The sequence below is a fragment of the Colobus angolensis genome, unplaced genomic scaffold (assembly GCF_000951035.1).
Source record: "Colobus angolensis palliatus isolate OR3802 unplaced genomic scaffold, Cang.pa_1.0 Scaffold74, whole genome shotgun sequence".
Classification (NCBI taxonomy): domain Eukaryota; kingdom Metazoa; phylum Chordata; class Mammalia; order Primates; family Cercopithecidae; genus Colobus; species Colobus angolensis.
Genome location: NW_012121154.1, coordinates 297,667 through 322,458, shown reverse-complemented (window position 1 = coordinate 322,458; position 24,792 = coordinate 297,667). Strand labels below are relative to the sequence as shown.

At 37.8% G+C, this 24,792-nt stretch overlaps 1 protein-coding gene across 3 annotated transcripts in view; it reads left to right on the top strand.

The window, feature by feature from the left end:
• Positions 1 to 24,792, top strand: part of GRM3 (glutamate receptor, metabotropic 3) — a 228,507-nt gene that overhangs the window by 108,516 nt on the left and 95,199 nt on the right. The window contains exon 2 of one of the 3 annotated variants that reach the window (XM_011927676.1): positions 18,670 to 19,277. The exons of the other annotated variants lie outside the window; for them this stretch is intronic. Coding sequence (XP_011783066.1) covers positions 18,810 to 19,277 — 468 coding nt within the window. The 5' untranslated portion in view covers positions 18,670 to 18,809. The remainder of the gene's footprint in view (positions 1 to 18,669; positions 19,278 to 24,792) is intronic. 3 annotated transcript variants of the gene reach the window in all.

Below are 24,792 nucleotides of genomic sequence, written 5' to 3'. Positions count from 1 at the left end.
TAAGCTCATTTTATTTTATAAAAAGGCTATTACATGGGCAATGGAGATATTTAATATCCTTAATCTTCTACATAAATCAAAGCCTTTGTTCTCCTTATAGGTTTTGTATTTTCTCTAAGCTTCTGCCTAAAATACATTCAACAGATTCCAGTTATAATCTTCAGCAGAAGTACACAAACAGATCAATAAAGACCTTAGGAAGACTCAATTGGGATACCTTGGCACCATCAGTTCTGGTTGCCTGTTTGACTGAACCCATTTCCTGCTTCTGCATCCTTACACTGGTAAACATCCAAAATGGTTAAGATCTAAAATACCAACAGAGTAAATGTAACTATAATCAGCTGTTTTTATTAATGATTTCTTCAAGAACACATCACAGTCCAATAAACATGGAGTTGTTCAATGTGGTTGTTCTAAAAGCGGCTAATAGCAGGATGTAATTTGAAGCAGCTTCGGCTCACTTACAGAACCCTTGCTCTGTTAATTGTGATTTCACACCCCACTAAACAGCACAGCCTGGAGCTAACATTTGTGCAGGGAACAGTTAGTATTCTGTAGTTCAGTTCCCTCCACTGTTGTTTTTTCTGTCTCCCTGTGGTTAACTTCTTCTTTTTTCAAAACCTCAGTGGACTAAAGTTGTTACCTTTCACAAGAAAACACTCTTTTTTTTCTCTTTACCTGGCAGGAGATAGCTTGTGGATATACCTATTATTTTGCTTTTCGCTTTTGTTTTAATCTTTCACTTTTTCACCATTGTTCTCAGAGGAGCAGCATGCAGCTGATATATACTTTATGTTTCCTACAGCTGACCGTCAATCCCTGTTATTAAACAATGGAATATATATATTTTTCGTTTTGGCTCATCCACACCAGTACCCTTGACTCTTTATTTAACTAACTGTCCCTCTCAGGAAGTAAGAATATTGTCTAATGAAAGGAAAATGGCTGTAGGAATTCGAAGTCATTTGGAGGCAAGTAACAAGTCTCTGACTAGAAGAAAAATATATATTGAAAGAACCAAGCACAATATGTTACATCCACAGATGTTCCCAAATAGGCACCACATACAGACTAGATTTCATCCAGGGCAAGAGCTTTTAAATAAATTTTAAGCAAGACCCTAAAATAGAAATACTGAATAATCTCCTTCCCCAGGGACTCCAATATTTCATAAGAAAATTAAGAAGATCAGGGGTCAGCCTGAATGATACCAGAGGCTTTCTTACTGACCATTTTATAATCTATAAATACTCATATTTTAAACACAAAAATTTAGTCACAATGAAGGGGAGAGTGGCTATTTAGAGAGCAGAGCAGTGGAACTATCACATGGAAAGGTATACTGTGAAATTTTTCATAGAAGAGGGCTGCTGTCCTGTTGTTCACTAATGGTCATTAAATTAACTCAAAGTCCTCAAAAGAATACTTATCTTCTCCTTTTGGCTCACCCGTGTCGACGATAGTGTTATTGTTCTTGACATTCCATGTGCTAAGCCTCCACAGTTAATAATAGTGAATTCCAAGACAGAGGTCCAGGGTAAGTGCTGAATAAGAATTTGTTTAAATCAATACCCAAAGATCATTCAAAACACACCCAGATGCTAACATCCTAGTAAGATATTTTATGCAAAGTTGAGGCAATATTAGAAATATTTAAAGAAATTTTTGTGCTTATTCTTTGTACAGTTTAAAATAAAATATAAGGTGATATTTCACATGTAAAAATTAGGGCTTATTTTCTAATTCTTACTACTGGCATAGATTTTCTAGCTAATAAAAATAGCTTTTAAACAAAATCTGCTTTTCCGCTGATCTTCTGCTTTTCTCGGGGTGTCCTGTGAAACACCATCCTTTGGGTGACATCTTGTGTGCCCCACCACAGGTCCTATAAAGTGGCAGCCCTCCCATGGTGAAATGGGTTTCTGGTAGGCTGTGAGAAGGATGCTTGGGTAGTTCAGCATCTACACTACTGAGATAATTTTGGCTACGTTTCACAGGAATTGCAGTTCAGGGCTTTTGAAATTCCCCAAGGTTATTACCCCATATGTATGCTAAACAGCAAAGTGTAAATGTCTTGTGCTAAGTCACAAGTAAAAGAAACATCTGGATAGTGGATAGAATCAGCACCAAACATAGCCTTGATGAGAAGGCTAATGGATGCCAGATGTGGAAACAAATTCATGTTCAAAGGTCCCCTCTCTAGGCAGGATCATTTCCAAGTGTCATGACCTAGAAGAAAAGTTCTCCTGAAACTAAAATGGAGCATGTATACACTTCAGAAAAAAATATTTTTGAGGCAATAATAATGTAGGAATTTAAATTAAGCCAACACAAATATGTTTGAGGAAAGAGAAGCACCAGATAGACAAACAAGCCGCTGGAGGTGCCTAGATTGTCACATCTTCTCTGAGACATTAGGACACAATTCTCAACAGATGGGAATTATCAAAGGAGTTATCCCCAGTAAAAAACTGGGAATCAGATAATTCTATTCTACTACCCAGTGACTGAGGAGTCCTGAGCAAGTAGTGCTTAAGTTTGCCCCTAAGCTAGTCTTACTCATCTATTTATAACAGAAATCTTGGAAAGAGTAAATGAGCATATGTAAAGCAACTTGCATACAAGTTCAAAAAAATACTGCTTACTTTTCCCATTCAACAATGAAGAAACTAGTGAAAAAGAAAGCTGAGATTTATTGTAAAGTGATAAAAGGAGAAAATATGTATTCATTAATTTAGTCAACAAATATTTATTGCACACTTAACATATGCCTGGCAATGCATTATATGTCAAAAAGAAAGATCATGCTAATCTACACAGAATTGCTGCAGCTCACAAGTTTAACTATGCTGACTAATTTACACAAAGCTTGTCAGGTAACTTGCACTACAGTTTACTTTGTGACCAATAGCATGCTTGTGTAATACAGACTATGACCAAATATGTAACACCAGTTTTCTCTAGAATAATGCAACTTGGACAAATCAAATGATGTAGGCTTTACTAGTTCTATGGGCTAACGAACTGAATTAGCTTGCCCAGACTTGGAAACATATGCTGTGTTAGGAATGAAAAGAAAAAGCATGAGGAGTTATCTTAGTGTTTCCTAGCCACTAAAGAAATTGGGCCATAAAAGAGAAAAGAAGTGAATGGATAAAATCATTGAAGCTGGTGCTGCTAAGATGAAATTTAGAGTAACAAGAGATATTTGCATCTGTTCAAGTGACCACAGGTGAAGAATACAAGTTTAGAGCAATATCTTAAATAGACTAAAGTAGATTTAAAAAAAAAAAGTGTGTGAAATCTGAATGGAAGAAGGTTGCAGCAATCAGAAACAAAGATTGATAAAAGATTGGTGTTATCTAAAAAATAGCAACAGAGAAAAGAAAGTCAAATTTGGAGCTAATGTGAGCAAAAGAGCAACTAGGACTTGGTGAAAGCTGGAGTACAGAGAAAAGAATGTATACTTAAAAGGTCGGGATAGAGAGGATAATTTACACCAACTTTCAATACAATATTTGCGAACATTTTAAATATGAGAGTCCACTGTAACTAGAAATATAGGGCATAAGGAAAATAATAGAAGTAGATATATGAAATATATTCTCATGGCTGCCACCTACTGATATTTTCATCTTAGAGTTGATCTCTGCTGTCATCAATTTCCCTGTTGTCTGAAATGGCATCAAGTATCACAGTGGGCAAGAGCCACACTCAAAGGTTAACTGCATCTGGAAAGAGCAGTAGTAATCCGAAGCTCTTAAGCGCTGCCATGCAATTTGCCCATCCAATTGGAAATGTAATCTATCCCACCCTTCAGGCTAGAAGCAACCAATTACGGCAATGAAGGAGGAGTCTTTGGCCCTCTTCAGATGTGTCACACTGGAGTGTGCTGCCAAAATAAATCTGAGTTATGTTTTGTTTAGCTGTTAATTGTTATCAGAGTCCCAACAAACCTCATTTACTGTATTTTGCAGAGATGCTGTCCTACTGCTCCTTGTATCTTTAGAACTTACCACAGGACCTGGCACATAATAGACATAATAAGCAATTTTGTTTAAATCATTGAACAGATTTTTTTGAACACTGGAACATAATAAAACCACAGGATAATTTCGTTCACTTTTCAGAACTCAAACTGTGAAAGTAACAGTTGCCTGACTTAGAATCTTCTGATTGGAACTCACTCTTCACCTTTCTCTTCCCATGCAGCCTAAACTGTAAAGTTGCAAGTTCCAAATGTCAGTCAGTGTGTCACTGGTGGTATTTGTCATTTACACCCAGACTCATGGCTTCTGCTTGTGTACAGAAAGGATAACAAAGTGGCTGACTTGCTATTATAATGAGAAAGAGGCCTCTGTATGCCCATCACTCACTTGCGATGAGATACGGGATCTCAACTTCCACTAGGACTTCTCACCAGGCATTGCAGGATTCTCTCATCAGAGTTAGTGTTGTTAGTAAGCCCACAGTTGCAAATTCATGTCAATACCCCTGTGACTAATTTGCTATATACTGTCATTTTTTAAAAATGCATAGCCACACTAGCCATTCTTTTTCACTTCAGTCCCGTTTTTTTTTTTTTCATTTTAAATTTTCATTAAAGTGTAATATACATACAGAAAAATGCATTGTCTTAATTGTGAAGCTTTATGACTTTTCACAAACTGAACACACCTCATGAAACAAAAATCTGGATCAAGAAACACAAATTTACCAGCACTCAAGAAACCCTCTCAGGCTTCCTACAAGTCAGTAACCTCTCACATTCACAAGAGTAAAATCTCTCTGACCTTATAATACCATAGATAACTTTGATATGGTTTAGGCTTTTATATAAATGGATTCATGTAATATGCACTCTTTCGTGCCTAGCTCTGCCTTTATTACTCGGGGAAATGGGCCCTTGTGTAACATACACATGCCATAATTTTATGACCATAATTTGCGTATAACACTAAGAAAGGAAAGCAAACCTAGAAGCTGTGTTATATGAGGGCTTTGTGCTATTCTTTTTAAAGCACAGGTAAAATCAGAACCAGTTTAAAAGTTGAAAGTTATACAAGAGATACTTTAGTCTTATTAATTGAAAATCTGTCTCAAGTTAACAGCTATGCGTTGGGAGCTTCCTACATTAGAATGTGTACAACAAGATAGTAGGGGTTAATATTCCCTGAAACTCATGAAGGACATGGACAAGAGGGCAGAAGGCAGCCCAGACTTACTGTCACAGGCACAGTAGTTGCCATGGAATTTAAAGACTAACCATTGTTATAGAGGACCCAAACCCTCTGTAACTAAGGCCTCTAATATGATGAGATAGTGAAAATTAAAGTCAGAAACAACTTGGACACCAGAATTTTAGGAAATATTCTTCTTTTGACATTAGGGGCCAGTTAATGCCCTAGTCCAGACTGATTCAGGATAAGAGGTGCTCAGCCCCCTTCTAACAAAACTCAGTACAACAGGAGAAGATCAAGGGAGTAAGGATGCTAACATTTTCTGGAGAAACAGAATATATCAACTGGGTGTGAGCACACGTGTCTTTTTGCAGAGAAGGAGATGATCACTTTCCATCTTCTCCTGGCATATTATGGTATTTAGCACCCATAAACACTGAACAATCCAGAATTTACTAGACACCTTGGAACTTTGATTCCCTCCTTGCATCATCCACACAGCCAACAGTTCCCCGATATCACACATCACCTTACACCTCAATGAGAAGAAAGGCAGAATGCTAGCTGATGGGGATCATGTGGAGAGTACAGAACACCTCCAATTTCATTGGAGTCATTGATAAATTATCCTCACTCCAACAATTTTAATAACAGCTGACAGTTATGGAGCTAATGTTGTATTTTGTTTCATTTAATCCTAAAAAACCATGAAATAGGTATTATTCTTGTCTTCATTTTACACGTATATAAAATGAGACACAAAGAGTTGGCCATGTGCTGACGTCATGAAGTAGATTCAAACATTTCACTAAAGAGGCCACACCCTAACACAGTGGCTTTCAAAATGTTTTTTTAACGTGTCCCAGTGATAAATTATTTTACATTGTAACCCAGAATAAATAGTCACATACACATGCATACACACCAAAATGTTTTAGAAAATAATATTCACCCTTTCTACATAAATGCCTTATATTCATATTTTGATATTTTTATCATATTTTAAACTCTTCTATTTCCTTTTAAAATGCTCATTGTGATTTGCTAATATGGATCATGACACTTGAATAGGTTCTGAAATTTTGATCCGCAGTTAGAAAAACTCTGATCTAAGGCATTATACCATATTGCTTTCCCAGGCTATTTCTATTTGATTTTCTAGGAATGGATTTTATAAGAGCATTGTTAAATTTGCCACCAGTGGTGTGCTGGTAAATATTTAACAATTAAACCTTGGGAACTTATGGAGGGACTGATTTTTAGTATTTGCTGATTTCTGTGATGTAAACGCTCTCACCATGGCCAATTTTAAGCTGCCAGCATGGTGACACTGAACACAGACTTGGGAAGAGATATGTGTAATTGGGTTTTGAGAGATCGTACCAGCCAACTACAGCATACTAATGATTGTCCACAAAATGTTCCAGCTAGGCAGAACTGAAAACATATGTTCTAAGGTCACTTAAATGATAGGAGAGTTCCATTATGCCAGGTTTAACTTATCAGTGGCATTTAATTGTCTATCTGATGTGATCAGGATTATTCTAAGCCTGAAATCTCATAGTATCTGATATATACAAGTTGACTTCTATTTGAGTATGGGGTTCATACGTGCTATAACTTGAAGAACATCAATTAGGCCTTGATACTTTACTATCTGTACACAAAGGTATCTAAAATTCCATCCATGATAGTATCTGATATATACAAGTTGACTTCTATTTGAGTATGGGGTTCATACGTGCTATAACTTGAAGAACATCAATTAGGCCTTGATACTTTACTATCTGTACACAAAGGTATCTAAAATTCCATGATTAAAAATGTTTCTCTCTTTATTGTTTTAACCCTGTGTTTTAGGCCATTCAAAAATTTGATCATCCCTAAGTGGATAACAAATTAACTTGCATTAATGTGCCAAAACTGATGGTTTAATATATCAGGTGACTTGATTGTGGTAAGAGAATTGAGAAGATGGGACTGCTGATAATAGCATAAAGAAAAGATGGCTCTGGAGTCATTGCATTTCTGGAAAGACCTGTCATTAATACAGTAGCACAGTGGGAGCCATCATGAAGCCTGTGGCCATCTGAGATGGCATCTGTGTAAGGGTATAAATGGGATAAAAGTTACGGGATTAAATAAAATAATCTATGTAGAACATTAACCATAGTTTTAGTGCATTGTAGGTGCCCAATAAATTTTATTATCTTTAATGTGAAGGGTATTGGAAAGACAGAGAGAGGTTATTTAGGAATCTTTTAATGGCAAGTTATATAAAACCAATTTCAAACTGACTTTAGCAAAACAAAAAGGGAATTTATTGTCTCATATTACTGGGAAATTTTAGCTGGATTAAGCAGCGTGGGTCTCACTATATTCACATTCCTTGACTGTGCAATTCTGTGTGTTTATTCTCAGACAGGCATTTGTCTCATGGTGGTAAGATGGCCACTAGCAGCTCCCATACTTACAAGAGCTTACATGCATTCTTTCAAGCCACTCTACCAGAGAGAGGATGTTCTTCTCCTGGTAGTTCTGAAAAATGTTCTTAAATCATCCTTCTTGGCAATGATTTGACAGGCTCATTCCTTAACCAACTGCAATAGCCAGGGACACTTGACTCTGTTTATCAGGTGTGTCACCAAGCCACCCATCAAGCCAGGAATGAATTCACCTCACTTTAGAAACATATGTGTTGGTTCCCAAAGGATAACTGTGGTGTAGTTTCCAGGAACAAAAAAAAAAAAAAAGGAAACGGATGCTTATCTGTCAGACCAAAAGGGAAAATTCAACTCTGTTTTAGCTGATTGGGATTTTGCTTAAAAGTGAAACTTCTCCCAAATGTTGAACATCTTATTCAGCAAGTCAATCCAGGGATGATATTCAAAAAGCTTAACAACTACTATCAAGTTATCGAAATGGGCAGTAATCATAACCGTGGAAGTGGAACCTAAAGACCCTACTGTGCCAGAATCTAACACTTTAGTTGCTGGATCATGAGGAAATTTGGTGGCTAAGGATGGGAGAGGGTAGGTAGAGATATGCCAGAGAGGGGACCAGAATAGCAGGGAATGCTCAAAGGACTTGGTAGGACTGGCTATTCACCAACTGGAAGGAAATATTTAAATATTTTAACAATTGGTATGGCTGTACCAGTGTGTGCCAGCTGGGTTTCAGCTTTGACTAAATCTATTAGCAGCAATAAAGTTAAAGAAAAATATTCTCTCAAATGCTACTTTCAGAAACATGGCTGTTGAATTATGGGGATGGCTCTTTTAGTAGAAGTTTCTAGAAGGCCCAAGGGGGTTTCCAGCAAACAGGATGTAGGATGAAGGCAAACATATATACATAGAGAGAAGTGAAATCAAACCATAAAATAAACAAAATGGTAGTGGAAGTTTTCTTACTTTTAAAAAAAAATTGTGACAAATATAGCTTTTATGAAATTAAGCTAACAATATCTAATGTCTAGACTTACAGATTTTCTTCTATATTAACCCACATATGGACCATTTTGGTACTGTTCATTCCTTCTCATAGGTTTGATTTTCCATCTGGTGTTGTTTCCTCCTACTTTGAAGTAATTCCTGTAGCATTTCTTTTGTTTCTTTGTTTGTTTTTGTTTTTTGAGATGGAGTTTCACTTCTGTGGCCCTGGACTGGAGTCCAACGGCGCGATCTTGGCTCACTGCAACCTCCACCTCCTGTGTTCAAGTGATTCTCCTGCCTCGGCCTCCTAAGTAGCCCGCCACCAAGCCCAGCTAATTTTTGTATTTTTTAGTAAAGACGGGGTTTCACCATGTTGGCCAAGCTGGTCTCGAACTCCTGACCTCAAGTGATCTACCCACCTTGGCCTCCCAAAGTGCTGGGATTACAGACATGAGCCACTGCGCCCAGCCCTCCTCTAGCATTTCTGATTGTGTAAGTCTACTAATTATGAAATGTCTGTTCTAATTGCCTTTAAAAAGTCTTTATTTCACCTTCTTAAAGTATAGCTTAACTGGATAGAGAATTCTGTGATGCTTGACCAATTTTTCCCCAGAACTTCAAAGATGCCATTTCATTAACTTATGGCTGTTATTTTTTCTGATAATAAGTCAGCTATCATTAATATTGTTGTCACATTACACATATGTGCTGCTTTATTCTGATTGTTTTCAAGGATTTTCCTTTATCTTTAGTTTTATCAATTTGGGTATGATTTAACTACATACGGTTTTATTTATATTTATTCTGCTTAAGAATTGCTGAGCTCCGCCGGGCGCGGTGGCTCAAGCCTGTAATCCCAGCACTTTGGGAGGCCGAGGCGGGCAGATCACAAGGTCAGGAGATCGAGACCACGGTGAAACCCCGTCTCTACTAAAAATACAAAAAATTAGCGGGGCACGGTGGCGGGCGCCTGTAGTCCCAGCTACTCGGGAGGCTGAGGCAGGAGAATGGCCTGAACCCGGGAGGCAGAGCTTGCAGTGAGCTGAGATCCGGCCACTGCACTCCAGCCTGGGCGACAGAGCAAGACAAGACTCCGTCTCAAAAAAAAAAAAAAAAAAAAAAGAATTGCTGAGCTCCTTGGTTTTGTAATCTTATGTTTATCACCAAATTTGGGGGATTTTCTGGCCATTACTTCAAATATTTTCTTTCATTCTTTCTTCTCTCCTTCTGAAACATTAAATTTACATGTGTTAGACTGCTAAATATTGTCCAACTGTACACTGAAGATTTGTTGAATTTCTTTTCCATCTCTTTTTCTCTCTGATTGGATTGGATAATTTCTTTTGGTCCATTTTTAAGTTTATTGTTTTGCCTCTCCAATCTGCTGCCTCCTAAGTCTTTATTTTAATATTGTACTTCTGAGTTCTAGAATCTCCATATAGTATTTTTATAGTTTCCCTTCTCTGCTGAGATTCCCCATCTATTCATTCATTTTGTTATGTTTTCAAACTTATTTATAATAGTCCAAGTTCTTGTCTGTTAATTCCAAAATGTGCACCATTTCAGGTCTTATTTCAAATAATGCTTTCTCTGTTGACTCTGGGTGCTGTTTTTCTGTTTTCTTATATGTCAAGCAATTTATACGTATATGCTGGTTATTATAGAATGTGTATTTGTAGGCAGTCTGAATTATGTTATCTTTGTTTAAGAGTTTGAGTTTTGGCCGGGCGCGGTGGCTCACGCCTGTAATCCCAGCACTTTGGGAGGCCGAGGCGGGCAGATCACAAGGTCAGGAGATCGAGACCACGGTGAAACCCCGTCTCTACTAAAAATACAAAAAATTAGCGGGGCACGGTGGCGGGCGCCTGTAGTCCCAGCTACTCGGGAGGCTGAGGCAGGAGAATGGCCTGAACCCGGGAGGCGGAGCTTACAGTGAGCCGAGATCACGCCACTGCACTCCAGCCTGGGTGACAAAGCGAGACTCCGTCTCAAAAAAAAAAAAAAAAGAAGAGTTTGAGTTTTGTCCTAAGTGGCACATAAATAAATACTGGTGGATCATTTTACTTTTGTTAGACTTAATTTCATTCTTTATAAGGGCAGGTCTGTTTTATACTTAGTCCTGTGACATGCCCCTAATTCCAGAGCTTGGCCTTTACTAATAGAATAGAGCCAGTCTTCCTAACGTTTTAATAAAAAAGCACAAAGTGCCTAGTTTGATCTCTACACTCTGGCTGGCCTGGAACTCTAATATCTTTCAGATATATCTGCCAGGCCTCACTGAGTCTCACCCTGTGGATAACCACTCAGATCTGCCCACCAACTCCATGCAGCTCACTGCCCCACAAATAGCGACAACTTTAGCAGCTTAGAATTCTATTAAATAATCCCTGCCTCCTCAAGTCAGAAAGACTGCCACTGCTCCATGGCAGGAAAGTACCCTGTGCAGAATACTGGGGAATCTATGGGGTAACCATGGGGTTTCCCTCATGTGTTTTTTTGCTCTCAAAGATCATAGTTTGCTTCATATTTTTTCTCCAATTTTCTAGTTATTTTCAGCAGGAGGGTAAATTCAGTAACAGTCTATTATCTGTACCTGACTTCTCCTAGTGACCATGTCATAGGAATAGTCACCAGGAATATGTGAATGATAAAAGTGATATTTTGGTAAAGACGTGTGTGACATGTGTTCTGTTTTGTAGACTTGTTTGAGCAATAATGGTAAAGTCTTCCTAAATCCTAATTCTATATTTATTACTACCAACTACCATCTTGAGCAATTTGCTTTACTCTTTCTCTCTCTCTCAGTCCCTCTCTCACTCTCTACTTAGCAATAGATGATATAGTTCTTTCTCACCAGGAAATAGAAGAATTAATTCACTATGCAGAATACTCTGAAATTATACAAAAAGGCACTGCATACATCTAGGAAATTATTAACAATAGCCACTTGATGGGTCATATTGCCAGTCAGTAAAAATATCCTCCTAAAAATGGTATTCCTCCATTTTTACCCCTTCACCATTTTGTCCAGAGCTAGAGAGAAAGCTTTTGACAAACCCAGTTTCTACATTCTGTTTATGTGACAAACCCAAAACTTATATTAGATTTTGCAGCTTTGAAGAGGTAAAGGACAAAGCTGGATCACAGGGAATTTGGGGAGGCTCTAATTCAGAGGCTTTGTAATGAGGGTAAGGAACTTGAGGATGCTAAAGCAGCTGAAACGGCAACACACACATATGCACATGCACACACAGACACACACATACCATGAAAATCCTGTGCACTTGGATGCTTAGGAAAATAAAGATTGACTTTGAAGGGAAACAAATATATCTTCAATATATTCTATATTGAGTCACTCAACCAAGTGAATACTATTGATGGGAAGTAAATTACCAGCAATCACCAAAGTTTAACATAATCTGTTTGCCTACCTCATAAAAATCATTTTCCTCTAAATTCAGAAGATAAAGAAAATAGGAGATGAATAGGAGATGTGATTTTTATTTTTTAATTTACCCTACTTAGTTTTTTTGGCCCAAGGTCAAATAGTGAAGTGGGCCTTTCTCCTTTTGGCCTCATCACCATCCGTTTCTCAGCTCCAACATGCCAACTGGCAATGTCCCTCTCTTCAACATGGTTACTCGGGGCTCTTGGGCGTTTTCATTTTATCTATTAATAAAATAGGTTTATATAAGAGGGTCTTATCAATTAATTCCCACTATTTGACCTAAAGTTCTGGTTGTTTAAAATTTCACACACATTGTGGGATTTCAAAAAGCCTTAAACTCAGAAAATTTGAAGGAAAGCAGAACTCTTCTCCTTAACTTTAAATCTTAGTGCATAAGTCTGGCCTCCTCTATTCTGCCCTGTCCTTCATGCTTTGAAGGAACTTAACCTGTCATTTGATGTGTTGTTTTCCATTCCTCCTAATCCCTCTCAGACCCATAACGTATTCTAATTATTTTTTCTCTAAATGCTCTCAAATTTTCCAGTTTTAATTTATGTTTTTCTTCCTGTAAAAAATCAACCAACAATTCAGCATCACAAAGTCAGATCAGAGATATTTGGGTCAAATTTATTTAGGGCTGAAGTTGAATTTTGACCTAGTATAATATCATTTTGAAAATGACAGATCTTTTTGGTGATCTTTGTTCTCCGAATGAAATTTCCAAATTATGTTTTCAATCTCCTGATCAATCTTTCTAAAGCTTGCATGCTACTTAGAATTTATTATTTAACCAACTTTTGACAACTGTGTCTGAGGCACTGTGGAACATACAACAATATCTAGAATATGGTCCTTGATATATAGTAGTTTACAAACTAATAGGAAAGTAAGAATAACTTTCAATTTAAAAACTTTACAAGTAAAACACAAAACAAAATATGATCCTCACAATAAACATAGCACAAAGTATATGGGAATTTAGCAAATGAAGGAACCTCTTACAGTGGAGTAACATGGAAAGCTACAAGGAAAATAAATTTTAAGGTAGATCCACTAAAAATGATTGAGTTTGAAATTATGAGCTACTCATAATAGCTTCCTAAGAATTGTGGAGGAAAATACCCTTTTTCTCTAGTAAAATAATTACAGTCATGCAATGGCATATCTCCTACCAAAAATGCCAATATAGCTACAGCTTCTGTTTGTTTACCCAACTGAAAATGGCAGTCTAAGAGCAAGGGTTATGCCTTTTGTTGCCTATAATACTGACAGCTGAAAAATTACAGAATCATAATCAAATTGCACACACTAGGACTAACCCTAACTTTGCTCCAGATTGATTGAGTGTGCAGGACTTGAGCACTCTCCGAAACCCTTCAGTAACTTAAGGATTTATTTCTGGGAAAGAGTATGTATGGTTTCTGGCATTTTATCTCCCAGATAGACCCTTTCCTTTCCCTAGGTAAACTACTTTTACATTGACTGAAAGTGCATTTCATTTCCGACACCAAGTCCCTGAGCAAAGAGTGGACGAAAATACATATTAGCGTATGCAGAGTACAGAAATGCTTTGAGTTCATATATTCTGGGGATTATATTCACAGCAAACCTCTGAGTTATAATGCATCGATTAATAAAACATTGGTGAGCAGGTTGCCTATGGAGAGGGTTACACATGCTTGTTTATAGTTGACACATCACTCATCATCCCTGAATGGAGAACTTTGACTGTAGAGATGCAATTCTCTAGCTGCATATGAATGTGGCTGCAGTAGGGAGCCTGTTTATCTGAGGAATGTGCTGCTGATTTATAGTGAAAAGAACCTGAAAAGAGGTGGTTGGTGCCCTTTCACACAATCCGATAAACTGTTACAAAGAGATAACAGTGGCATTGAATTAAACACAATTTTTCAATGTTACTTTTTTTTTCTACTTTCTTAGGGCTTCATTTTAAATAATGCTAATTGTCTCTGAATCATGCGTAGTGCTACAGTATTAATCATTGTAAGTTCTGCTATAAAGAAAAAGTAAATAACAATACAAAGATAGTGTATTTAAACATTAATTGATTTTTGATTTGTAATTCTCTAGGAAGACATTAAATGTTACTTAGATATGCCCTGTCAGAGAGCTATAAGGAAAAAATATTTTACATGACATTATCATCAGCCAACTTATTTTTATGGTCTGCATATCTAATTTTTAAATTTATATAACACAAGCAGTATGAATAAATCAGTTTTTGAGTAAAGCACTTAACAAGTATGTTGAAGGAAACCAATGGTCTACAAACTTTCAATATTTTCACTAATGATGAAAATAGTTGGTAAAAACAAAGATCCTTACTTTTCTATCACTCTTTATATAAAAATGTGTAAGCATTGAGAATGTTATTTGATGGCAGGGATGGTGTTCATTTGTTTACAACTAAAGTATATATCCTGGGTATCCAACTCATAGCCTAGTGCACACATAGTAGGTGTTCAATAAATATTTCATAAGTGAATGCATCTCTGAGGCTTTGAGATAGAAGAATGTGCATGTTCCTTATTTAGTATTCTCCTGACCAAAAACTTAAGCAGTAAATGCAAGTCAGTTCAGGTCTACATCTCTCCTGGCTCCCTAGATGCCAATCTCAGTTGCAATATTCAAGTACAAAGGCAATATTTTTTCTTGAGTAATACAAAGTCATTACTATATTTATACCTGTTGGTGATCCTACCATCAATGAGTGCAATAGGAGAAAAGCATCTGATGTGACCAGGTAGGTAATGAAGCAAACATAATGCATTTTCTTATTTAATTCCCATTTCCCATGCCATAAATAAAATAGTAAAGAGTCATGTGCAAACATAGATAACATGTCTATATTCCTTCAAGAAACATTCATTGAATTATTCTGCTATGCCAGAACATAGACAAACAAAGAGAAATAAAACAGTTTTTACCTGTGAAACAGGTAGACTGATAGACACTGTTGCTTTCTTTATGATTTTTGTTCATACAATTTTTATCTCTTTATGAATTCGGTGACAGGCTCTATTAATCTGTTCCTTTCCTATTTGAAGGACAGGCCAAAGATCCCGTTTGGACATGAAAGACTGTTACTTTCAGTGTAATGCAGTGTTTCATTTGAAGTCTTTTCTGGCTAAGAGCCCTTTCCCAATAGAGAATTAAGCTTTCTATAGACTAAAAGGTAATCTTTACTCTTTGAGTAGCCAAACTTTCTTTACATTCAAAAGATGTCTACACTTTTTGCAAAGATACATGGTAAGCCTGTGTTGATGGCCTTCTTTTAATTAGCTATTCTCTTTTACTAAGCACATAAAACAATTATTTTATAGAGAAATTTCGGCATCTTTATCATTAGCAATAATGATCACAGTGTCTTTTGCCTTCCATGGCAGTTTTGCTTCAAAGGGAATTGCGCATAAAGATCAAAGAGACCAGAAATTGATATGAAACAAAAAAATTCTACTACAGTATCAACTTTTTAAAAAAATTATTAATATTAGACTTTCTGTTGCCCTGTGGCAGATCTCCCAGGGAGGCTCTGAGTTAATACTGAGCATTCCAATGGCTGCTGCCATCAGTGCTGAGATTCACACCTAAACAAACAGACAAAACATACCCCAGCTGACAGTGTGGCTCAGGAAAACAGCCCATCATTTGCTGCATGGGAAAGGAACAGAAAGCAAGTGGAAATCTGGGTTTTAAAGGGCACTGCTAATATGAAAAGGGAGAAATGTCAAAAATGTTGAAGTATACTGGACTAGCTCCTGTCTTACTTGTTTCACTGAGTTTTTTTCTTCCTTGGCACCTGAAAAATTCTAAATGCTGTGCCATTTCATTAATTCCCAATGAGCACACAAGAAAACAAATATAAATCAAAATAGCCATAGAAAACATTTCTTGAACAAACTACAACAGGAATATAAAGCCAGAAGTCAACAATTTGACTGGGGAAGGGAGATAAGACAGAATACTTGGTCTTTCGTGGCAGTAACTGTTGAGTCTTGAATGATAAGTGGCTGTTTGCTGGGGAAATTGATATAGAAGGACATTCTAGGCAAAAGGGAACAGCATGAGCAAAAGCAAGAGGTTATCAACATCCTAAACACCGAGTGCACATAGTTCAATATATCTGCAGCTTAAGATTTGAAGGCAAAGGTAGGCCTACACAGATGAGCATGGTGAGCAGTAGGGCTTTAGAGCTAGCCAGGGACAAGATCATAAAGCACTGAGAAGAGATTTATAATGAGTTAATTCTTAAACCTATGGGCAAGGGAAAGTCAGTATACATTGACAGAAGATGGGCTACTCTGAATAGTGATTGAGATTGTGCCTTAGAGGGTCTTCCCCAATGAGACATCATTCAAATTGCTAACATTTGCTAATTTATCTGACAGCACATGGATGATGTGGCTTTCAGGCATCTTTATTGAGTCTTGGACTAGCTAGGAGAGCCCTTCCTTCATAAAACCCTTCCAACACACAATCATGTGTGAAAGGTGAAGAGAAGACAGGCATGCTCAACTGCACACACAAGGGCACGTGGCTGCAACCTGTCAGAAGAATGCTCCAGGAGCCCGATGTGGTCATATCTCTCACTTGACTCTGAAAATAATAAGTTCATCTTATCTAGGGAGATAGAAGTAAGCAAGCAGGGTGAATGTGCTGACCAAGTGTTTGTTCTAGTACTAGAAAGCTGAGTGTCAGAGAATTCAACAGCAGGTACAGGGGTTCATGTGTGCATGCAACTAGACTGTTCCACACCAGAGTTTGGGAAAGCTCTCTAGAAAGATCCCAGACTACTGTCAAAAACATGATCCTCACAGCAAGGCTTTGCCTGATTCTCAATAGATCATGTGTTCTAGCCTAGAATGTAAAAAGATGCTCAATTCACAGTAGCTAGAGTCTACTGTGTACACCCCAGCACTAGCATTCATTGCACTACCTGAGATGTGAGGACAAAATGAGGAGTTGCCTCACTCTGGATAGGGGAGGCAACCACCAACAATCACACTTGCCCCATCATCTATAGTTGTATAGGTTATACAATAATAAGTTGAGAAATTGTGTACTTTTAAAGGGATATCCTTTTTTTATTTTATTTTATATTTTTTTATTATTATACTATAAGTTCTAGGGTACATGTTCATAACGTGCAGGTTTGTTACATATGTATAGTTGTGCCATGTTGGTGTGCTGCACCCATCGACTCGTCAGCACCCATCAATTCATCATTTATATCAGGTATAACTCCCAATGCCATCCCTCCTCCCTCCCCCCTCCCCATGATAGGCCCCGGTGTGTGATGTTCCCCTTCCCGAGTCCAAGTGATCTCATTGTTCAGTTCCCACCTATGAGTGAGAACATGCGGTGTTTGGTTTTCTGTTCTTGTGATAGTTTGCTAAGAATGATGGTTTCATGCAGAGGGATATCCTTTTCTAATGTTCAAAACGGTGCTTTGTGAGATGGTAGCAGCTCTCTAGGAATTTATTGCTAGGGTCCTGCTACAAATTACAAGAGCTCAGCATAGCGGGGATAAGGAGGAAGTGGTTGCTTTGGGAGATGCTACGTGGTTAGATTCTGCAGGGCATAGTGGCTAATTGAAAGACGGTAGCAGCGGGTGAAGTGGAGAAAACTCTTGGGTACAGACTTCTGGCTTGAGAGCCTGGAAACAGAGAAGATACATTCATAGCCACATAGATTTTGAGGAGTCCAAGGGATCTATGGGAAAAGCTGTTTAGCAGGCAGTTGACCTAAGAAGTATGGAGCTCATTTAAGTGGTAGCTGAAACTAGGAAAATAGATGAGTTGGCCCAGGAAGAGGTAGAGGGAGGATGAGGGAAGGCAGGTGTTAAACAATGGAATTTGAGATGTTGTCAAGATGAAGCATGAGAACAGAAACTAGGAAGTTGTAATAGGTAGGAATAGTCAAGATTTCAATTAAGGTCAAGTAAAGTGAAGACTACAGTGAGTTTATAGTTTATTCAATTTAGAAACTAGTAGCAGCTTTTTCCACAACCCTTTTGTTAGAGCAGTTGAGGCAGAATCTTAACCTCAATGGGCTAGGAGAGTTCATCTGTTAAGGGCGGGACAGAGATGCTGTGGTAGAAATGTGAAATTGTAACAGAGTTCATTGTGTTTTGTTGTGTTTAAAATGGAAAGGGGAAGAATCCATAAAAAAAGGTAAGTTTACAAATGCAGCTTAAAGAGAAGGGATATAAACTCATATCCACATTGCTGACCTACCAAAAACAAAGTAAATGACTCAGTAGAGAGAGTACTGGATTTGGCTTTAAAAAGAAAAAAAAAAAAAGATTGGAGTCCAAACCCAACCTGCAATAAGTACACTTTGTAAGGTCACTTCCTTGACCCTCTGTGCCCGTTTCTGTGAGATGGGACCACTAGGAGCTACATCATAGAGAGTGTAAGGATGGAGTGAGAATACCTGTGGGAGAGTGCCTGGTGCTGTGGTGTACTGTGTGTTTGGTAAATGGTTTTCTGAGTCATCCCATTAAAGGTCTGATTGGGCATGATTGATGTAATCACTGCTGCTTTCTTTACCATTTTTATTCATATAATTTTTATCTCTTTAGGAATTTGATGACAGGCTCTGTTAGTCTGTTCCTCCCTTATTTGAAGGACAGGCCAAAGATCCAGTTTGGAAATGAGAGAGGACTAGTATGATACATTGGCTCCACCGTTGATATCTCCCAGAGGTACAGAAACAGGATTCATGAAGATGTTGACAAGACTCCAAGTTCTTACCTTAGCTTTGTTTTCAAAGGGATTTTTACTCTCTTTAGGGGACCATAACTTTCTAAGGAGAGAGATTAAAATAGAAGGTGACCTTGTTTTAGGGGGCCTATTTCCTATTAATGAAAAAGGCACTGGAACTGAAGAATGTGGGCGAATCAATGAAGACCGAGGGATTCAACGCCTGGAAGCCATGTTGTTTGCTATCGATGAAATCAACAAAGATGATTACTTGCTACCAGGAGTGAAGCTGGGTGTTCACATTTTGGATACGTGTTCAAGGGATACCTATGCATTAGAGCAATCACTGGAGTTTGTCAGGGCATCTTTGACAAAAGTGGATGAAGCTGAGTATATGTGTCCTGATGGATCCTATGCCATTCAAGAAAACATCCCACTTCTCATTGCAGGGGTCATTGGTGGCTCTTACAGCAGTGTTTCCATACAGGTAAGATTAGCTAATGCTATTGCTAAAAGGCTGTGTCTCTTTGCTTTTATGTTTTTGGGGAACAAAAGGGAAATATCATAATAACTTCATCAATGGATTATATCAACAATGCAATTATCATTTTTTCTGGTTATAATTTGATAATATAGGTTTGCAGGCAGAAAATTTTTCTACCAATGAAAATTGTTTAGAAGCATATCAGGTTGCTATTGCAACATTAAATGGAGGCTGGGTTTCACTGGGGGCAGCTATGGTTATCTCTTATCCTCCTCCTGGAATCGATCATCTATAGAGCCCAGGAATGTTCTCTGAGTGATGGCAGAGGTGCAAGAGAATGCAAACTCAGCTGTACGAAATTCCTTCAAGTTTCTGCTTGCTTCACACCTGCTAACATCCCATTAGCCAAAGCAACTCACGGGGCTCAACCCAGAGTGAAGAAGCTGGTAAGTATGCCCTGCCCACAGGAAAAATGCTGCAGTTACATAACAGATTGTCAAGGTAAAATGAAATAATAATTTGAAGCCACTGATACAATCAAACACAAGAAGGCATAATGTCATGGAACTCCATTATTCCCACTAATTTTTACTAAAGCATTTTTTTGTTCAGAGATAAAATATAAATAATTCATCAGGATATAAACCTAAAAATGTATGCAGAGAAGCCAGAGGATGCTACCATCAAAAAAAAAAGAAACATTTAACACATAACTTAAACTAGATATAAAGCTAATAATTGGCTGTCATAATTTTGTTGGAAAGAAGAAATATACAAACTCTTGCAATCCTTACTTCCAAGGTTATACATTTTATAGAAGGAAATAAGTGAGAAATCATCTAGCTCAACTTTGTCATTTTCCCAATCCCCAGAAAGATTGGTTTCATGAAAACTCCCACTGGTAGAAAGCACAAGAACTAGAACTCAGATAGATCTTTTGTACTTCTGTGCTCTTTTAACTACCCCACGTGATATTTATATGTTATATAATTTTAGTATTTTTTTCTGATGAGAGCACTAATGTCATAGTAATAAAAGTCCATGATTCTAAGAGTCATACATTTTGCCTCCCACCAAATTACTATAATCAAACCCCAAGCACTAAAAGAAACTATACTACACTCATGTTATCTTTTTATGTCACGAACCACTTAAACTGGCTATATTTGCACTGGAATAACCTTCTTTCTCTATCTCACATTTGTGGCATCTAAAATTCTAGGTATAGGCTGGGTGCTATGGCTCATGCCTGTAATCCCAGCACTTTGGGAGGCTGAGGCAGGCAGATCACCTGAGGTCAGGAGTTTGGGACGAGCCTGGCCAACATGGTGAAACCCGGCCTCTGCCAAAATGCAAAACGTTAGCAGGGCATAGTGGGACATACCTGTGTTCCCAGCTACTCGGGAGGCTGAGGCAGGAGAATCACTTGAACCCGGGGGTGGAGGTTTCAGTGAGCCGAGATCAGGCCGCTGCCCTCTAGCCTGGAGCAACTGAGCAAGACTTTATCTCAAAAAAAAAAAAAAATGTAAATAATAATAAATACATAGATACATACATAAAATAAAATTCTAGGTATAATTCTGTGTGGTTCTCTATGAGTTATGTGAAATTTATTTCCTTCTTCAGATTACACCATCATATTATGAGTAATTAGGATAAGTGGTTTTAAATAAGCATCCTTACATTTCACTAGATGGCCAGAAAATATTGCACATATGAAAGCACATCATATAAATTTTGCCACTCTTTCTATACTTGGATCAAGAGAGATGAAAAATGTTATTTTATTTGAGAAAAGAGAATATATATATATATATGAAGTATGACAGATTTTATATATGTTTATATATAGTCTGTTATACTTCAATCATAATTTCCCAGTGAATGCCAGTCATTTCACAAATTTATATTATACTCAATATTACCACTAGTAAGGGTATATATATATATATATGCTTTTTCTCACCTTAGTGTCTCCTAGTGCAATAAATGGTACTCTACAGCAGATGTGTAACTATCCCACTTATTCAAAGTAATTGAGAAACTGTGCCCTGCAAATGGCCTTTTTACAATCTAATTTTACTCTTTTACTACCTATGTATTCCCTGAAAGAAGACAGACTAGTTTAGAGGAAAAAATGTGGGCTACTAAAACTCTGTACTAGTTAGTTCCCAAGGGCAGAAGCCACTTCATACTCATTGAAAGACCTATCTCATTATTTCATTTATCTGGTCAATATCACCATAAAGTCACAAATGTTGATAAGGTTCTTATCTTCACAGCATAAATAAAAAACCCCTAACTATCATGCTATAATGGAAAGAGTATAGATTTTGGCACCAGAAAGACCTGCATTTGATTTCCAGCTCCACCGTTTACTGGTAAATCTGTAAAATGAAGAAAATATTGTCTACCTCAAAAAGTTGGAGAGAGGATAAATTAAGAAAATCTATGGAAATGCCTCACCAAAAACTGACAGATTCAATAAATGGTAACTTTATGTCCCTAAAATTATAGGACAGGTCAGTGGAAAGCCATATCTAAAGCCAATTATGTGGACTTCTCTGTTGCCCAAGCAGTCCCATGAAGTTATTGTTGATTTCCCACATGGTAAATCAGCAAGTCAGTCTCTGTTAAGCTCCTATTGTGTGTACTGCACTGTGATAGGAGTTAGAGCAAACACTAAAGTCATATAGAACACAGCCCTGATCTCAAGAAACTTAAAATCTGGCTATGGGTACAACGTGCTCTGAAATAACAGTGACTATAATTCAGAATATGTTCATGTAGCTCACAAAGTAAGAAATGACCTTTAGAAAGGTTTTGAAGATGAGTAAGAATGAAAGTTGCATTGGAGAAAGGCTAACAGGGTGACAGTGTAAATGAGATGCTGGATCTGAAGAAGCCAATCAGAAAATTGTGGGAGACGTCCTTGTACAAGGGGATAAAGGCCTTGACATAGTAAGAAGGGACAGGAGAGAGGGCTCCATTCCCTCCTCCACAGCTCCCATGTTTCCTGACTACTCAGACTCTGATTAGGCTACAAATTCATCCAGGCCGAGTCAAGCAAAGAGTTGGAGCAATTAGTCTATACACTGACCCCCAGGCACCCTTCCAAGGAACCCTTCCATACAGGGTCCTGTGTTCAGCTAGGCATCACGAATAATAAGAGGTGTTAGGTGGCTGTTATGTAGCTAATAATTAAAGTGTATTATTCCTTTGAAACATATATGTCCTTTAATAAGAATTCTAAAAAATATAGCCAATGGTAATCCAAAGCCATAAATTCCTAATGGTGAATTTAAGGCCCTCTTGTACACTAATGAGGGAAACATTTTTGGACAGAGGATTTTTCTGGGTACCTCTCATACTCACATGCTCCTGCTCCTGTGACTGATTCTGGTCATACACCTGGTGTGTGGTAACCGTGGTGACAGTGTGCAGCCTGTAGCATTGCCATCCATTTTTAACTACTTTTGACTTCCTACATATGTACTGGAAATTGTCTTTGCTTGAACTGAGCCGGGGGAAAAAAGATGGTGGAAGAAATAAATGAGTATGAACCTGTCACATAATTTTAAAAATTCCTGCTGTCTAATTATAACATCTAGTCCCAAACCAGAGCTCAGGGTTTTCCATGACAAATTGCCTGTTGAGAGAGAACTTTAGAGAATGACAGCATTTTGTACATCTTCCCTTTTGTGGTTGGGTCAGTTTAGACATCGCAATCTCCCCATTTGGGCCTGGATTTCTCTGCTGAATTGCCTCAGGAGGTGCTTTCTCTCCAGCTTCCTCTTCTTTTCCTATCTTCCCACTAAAGGAGAGAAATTTTTCCGGAAGGCAGAACAGGACATATCACCTGCTGTGTTAGTTCATACAATAAGCAGTGTTTGCTGATAAGAAAACTGCATGGAGTGGAATTCTTAATGACTTGCTGGGTTAAGCTGTATCACCATTGATGAAGAAACTGGATACTTATTTTCCCAATGCTCTTATTAAGTACAACAAGCGAGTCTGTGGTGGTCCCTTTTATAAAACAACAGTATTGATTTCTTAATTCAGTAATCAATGAAAGCTAACATCAAAATCCTTCTATATTAGCAAATATATGTGGGAGTCTATTCACCCTCCCTGGTGAATAAGTTTCTTTCAAAGCATTTTTAAGACTGTATCCTGCTCTTCTCCATAAGCCTGCAATCCACCCACTTCAGGGAAAACAGTATTTATTCAAGAAAAGAATCAAGTTGGTTGCTGTTAGGCAATTGTCTACATGGTACTTGTTTTGAAACAATGATAATGCTTGCGATTTAAAATAGACTGTAGTTAACTGTTAAGTTGTTCAATCAAAAATGTTCCTTGAAATGACCCTCCCTCTTTCCAGAGAACACATCATTTCTTCAGTCTTTCTTGCCTAGATGGAGCAATTTTAATTAGAACATAGCAGATACAAGTTGACCCAGTTATTGTTTTGTCCCTAAGTGTTAAAGTGACTTCAGGAACAAATGAAGATTTGGCTTAGATGGCATGTAAAAGTTAAGCTCATAGAAAGTGCGGAAGAGAGCCTTGAAAGGACTTTCCTATCTCTTTCCCATCCCTGGTATAGAAATTTTCCAGAATTTCTAGCACTATTCACATCCCAGGAACACTCTAACTCAGGAGATGGTTATTATCACATAGTGTATCACGACATGACACGCATTGTTCACATTATATCCCTGAGAAGACTAACTCCTGAAATTAAATCCCTTGCAGTAAATTTCATAGGTTTTAGCTATATGGGGAAGAGGGAAGAGCATATAAAGACATCACTCTGTTATACCCCCTCCACTCAACTCCACAGTGCTCAAGGGGACCACTGCTGGTCAATTTGTATTAAGCATTGATTTCTTTCAATGATTCATTCCTCCTTTAAATTCAAATGTTTTGGGGAAAAGTCACACATTAATTGCCAGTTTTCTTATAGGAGCATAGGAAAAAATAGTTGCAGAACTTGGGAGTGTAGTAGCCTTCATATAGTTAGCTGTCTCCAAGTATCTGATAGACTGCTGAATGGAAACAGGTACACTCTCTCTGTGGACAAATTGGTTGACTCTAGAGCAGAGCTTCTCAAACTTGGCACTATTGCTGTTTGGGGCTGGATATAGGGCTGTCTTGTACACGGTAAGATGTTTGGTAAGCATCACCAGCCTCTACCCATGAGATGCCACCAGCACCCCAAGCTTTGACATCTAAAAATGTTTCCATACATTGGCAAGTTACAAAATCATTCCCTTTCCTCACTGAGAATCAGTGATCTAGAGCAAGGTATATTTAGAGTCAACATAAGGAAGAGTTCTTAAAAAGGAAATAGCCTGGAAGGAGAGGGGTTGAAGGAAGTGAGTCCTCTGTTTCTGTAGTTATTCAAGCAAAAGTTGGCCTGTTACTGAGGAGACTGAAGCCACATATTAGTATTTGAACTACATGGCATTTGAAGGTATTTCTTAATGTTATAATTCTATGTTACCTTATGAAAATACTC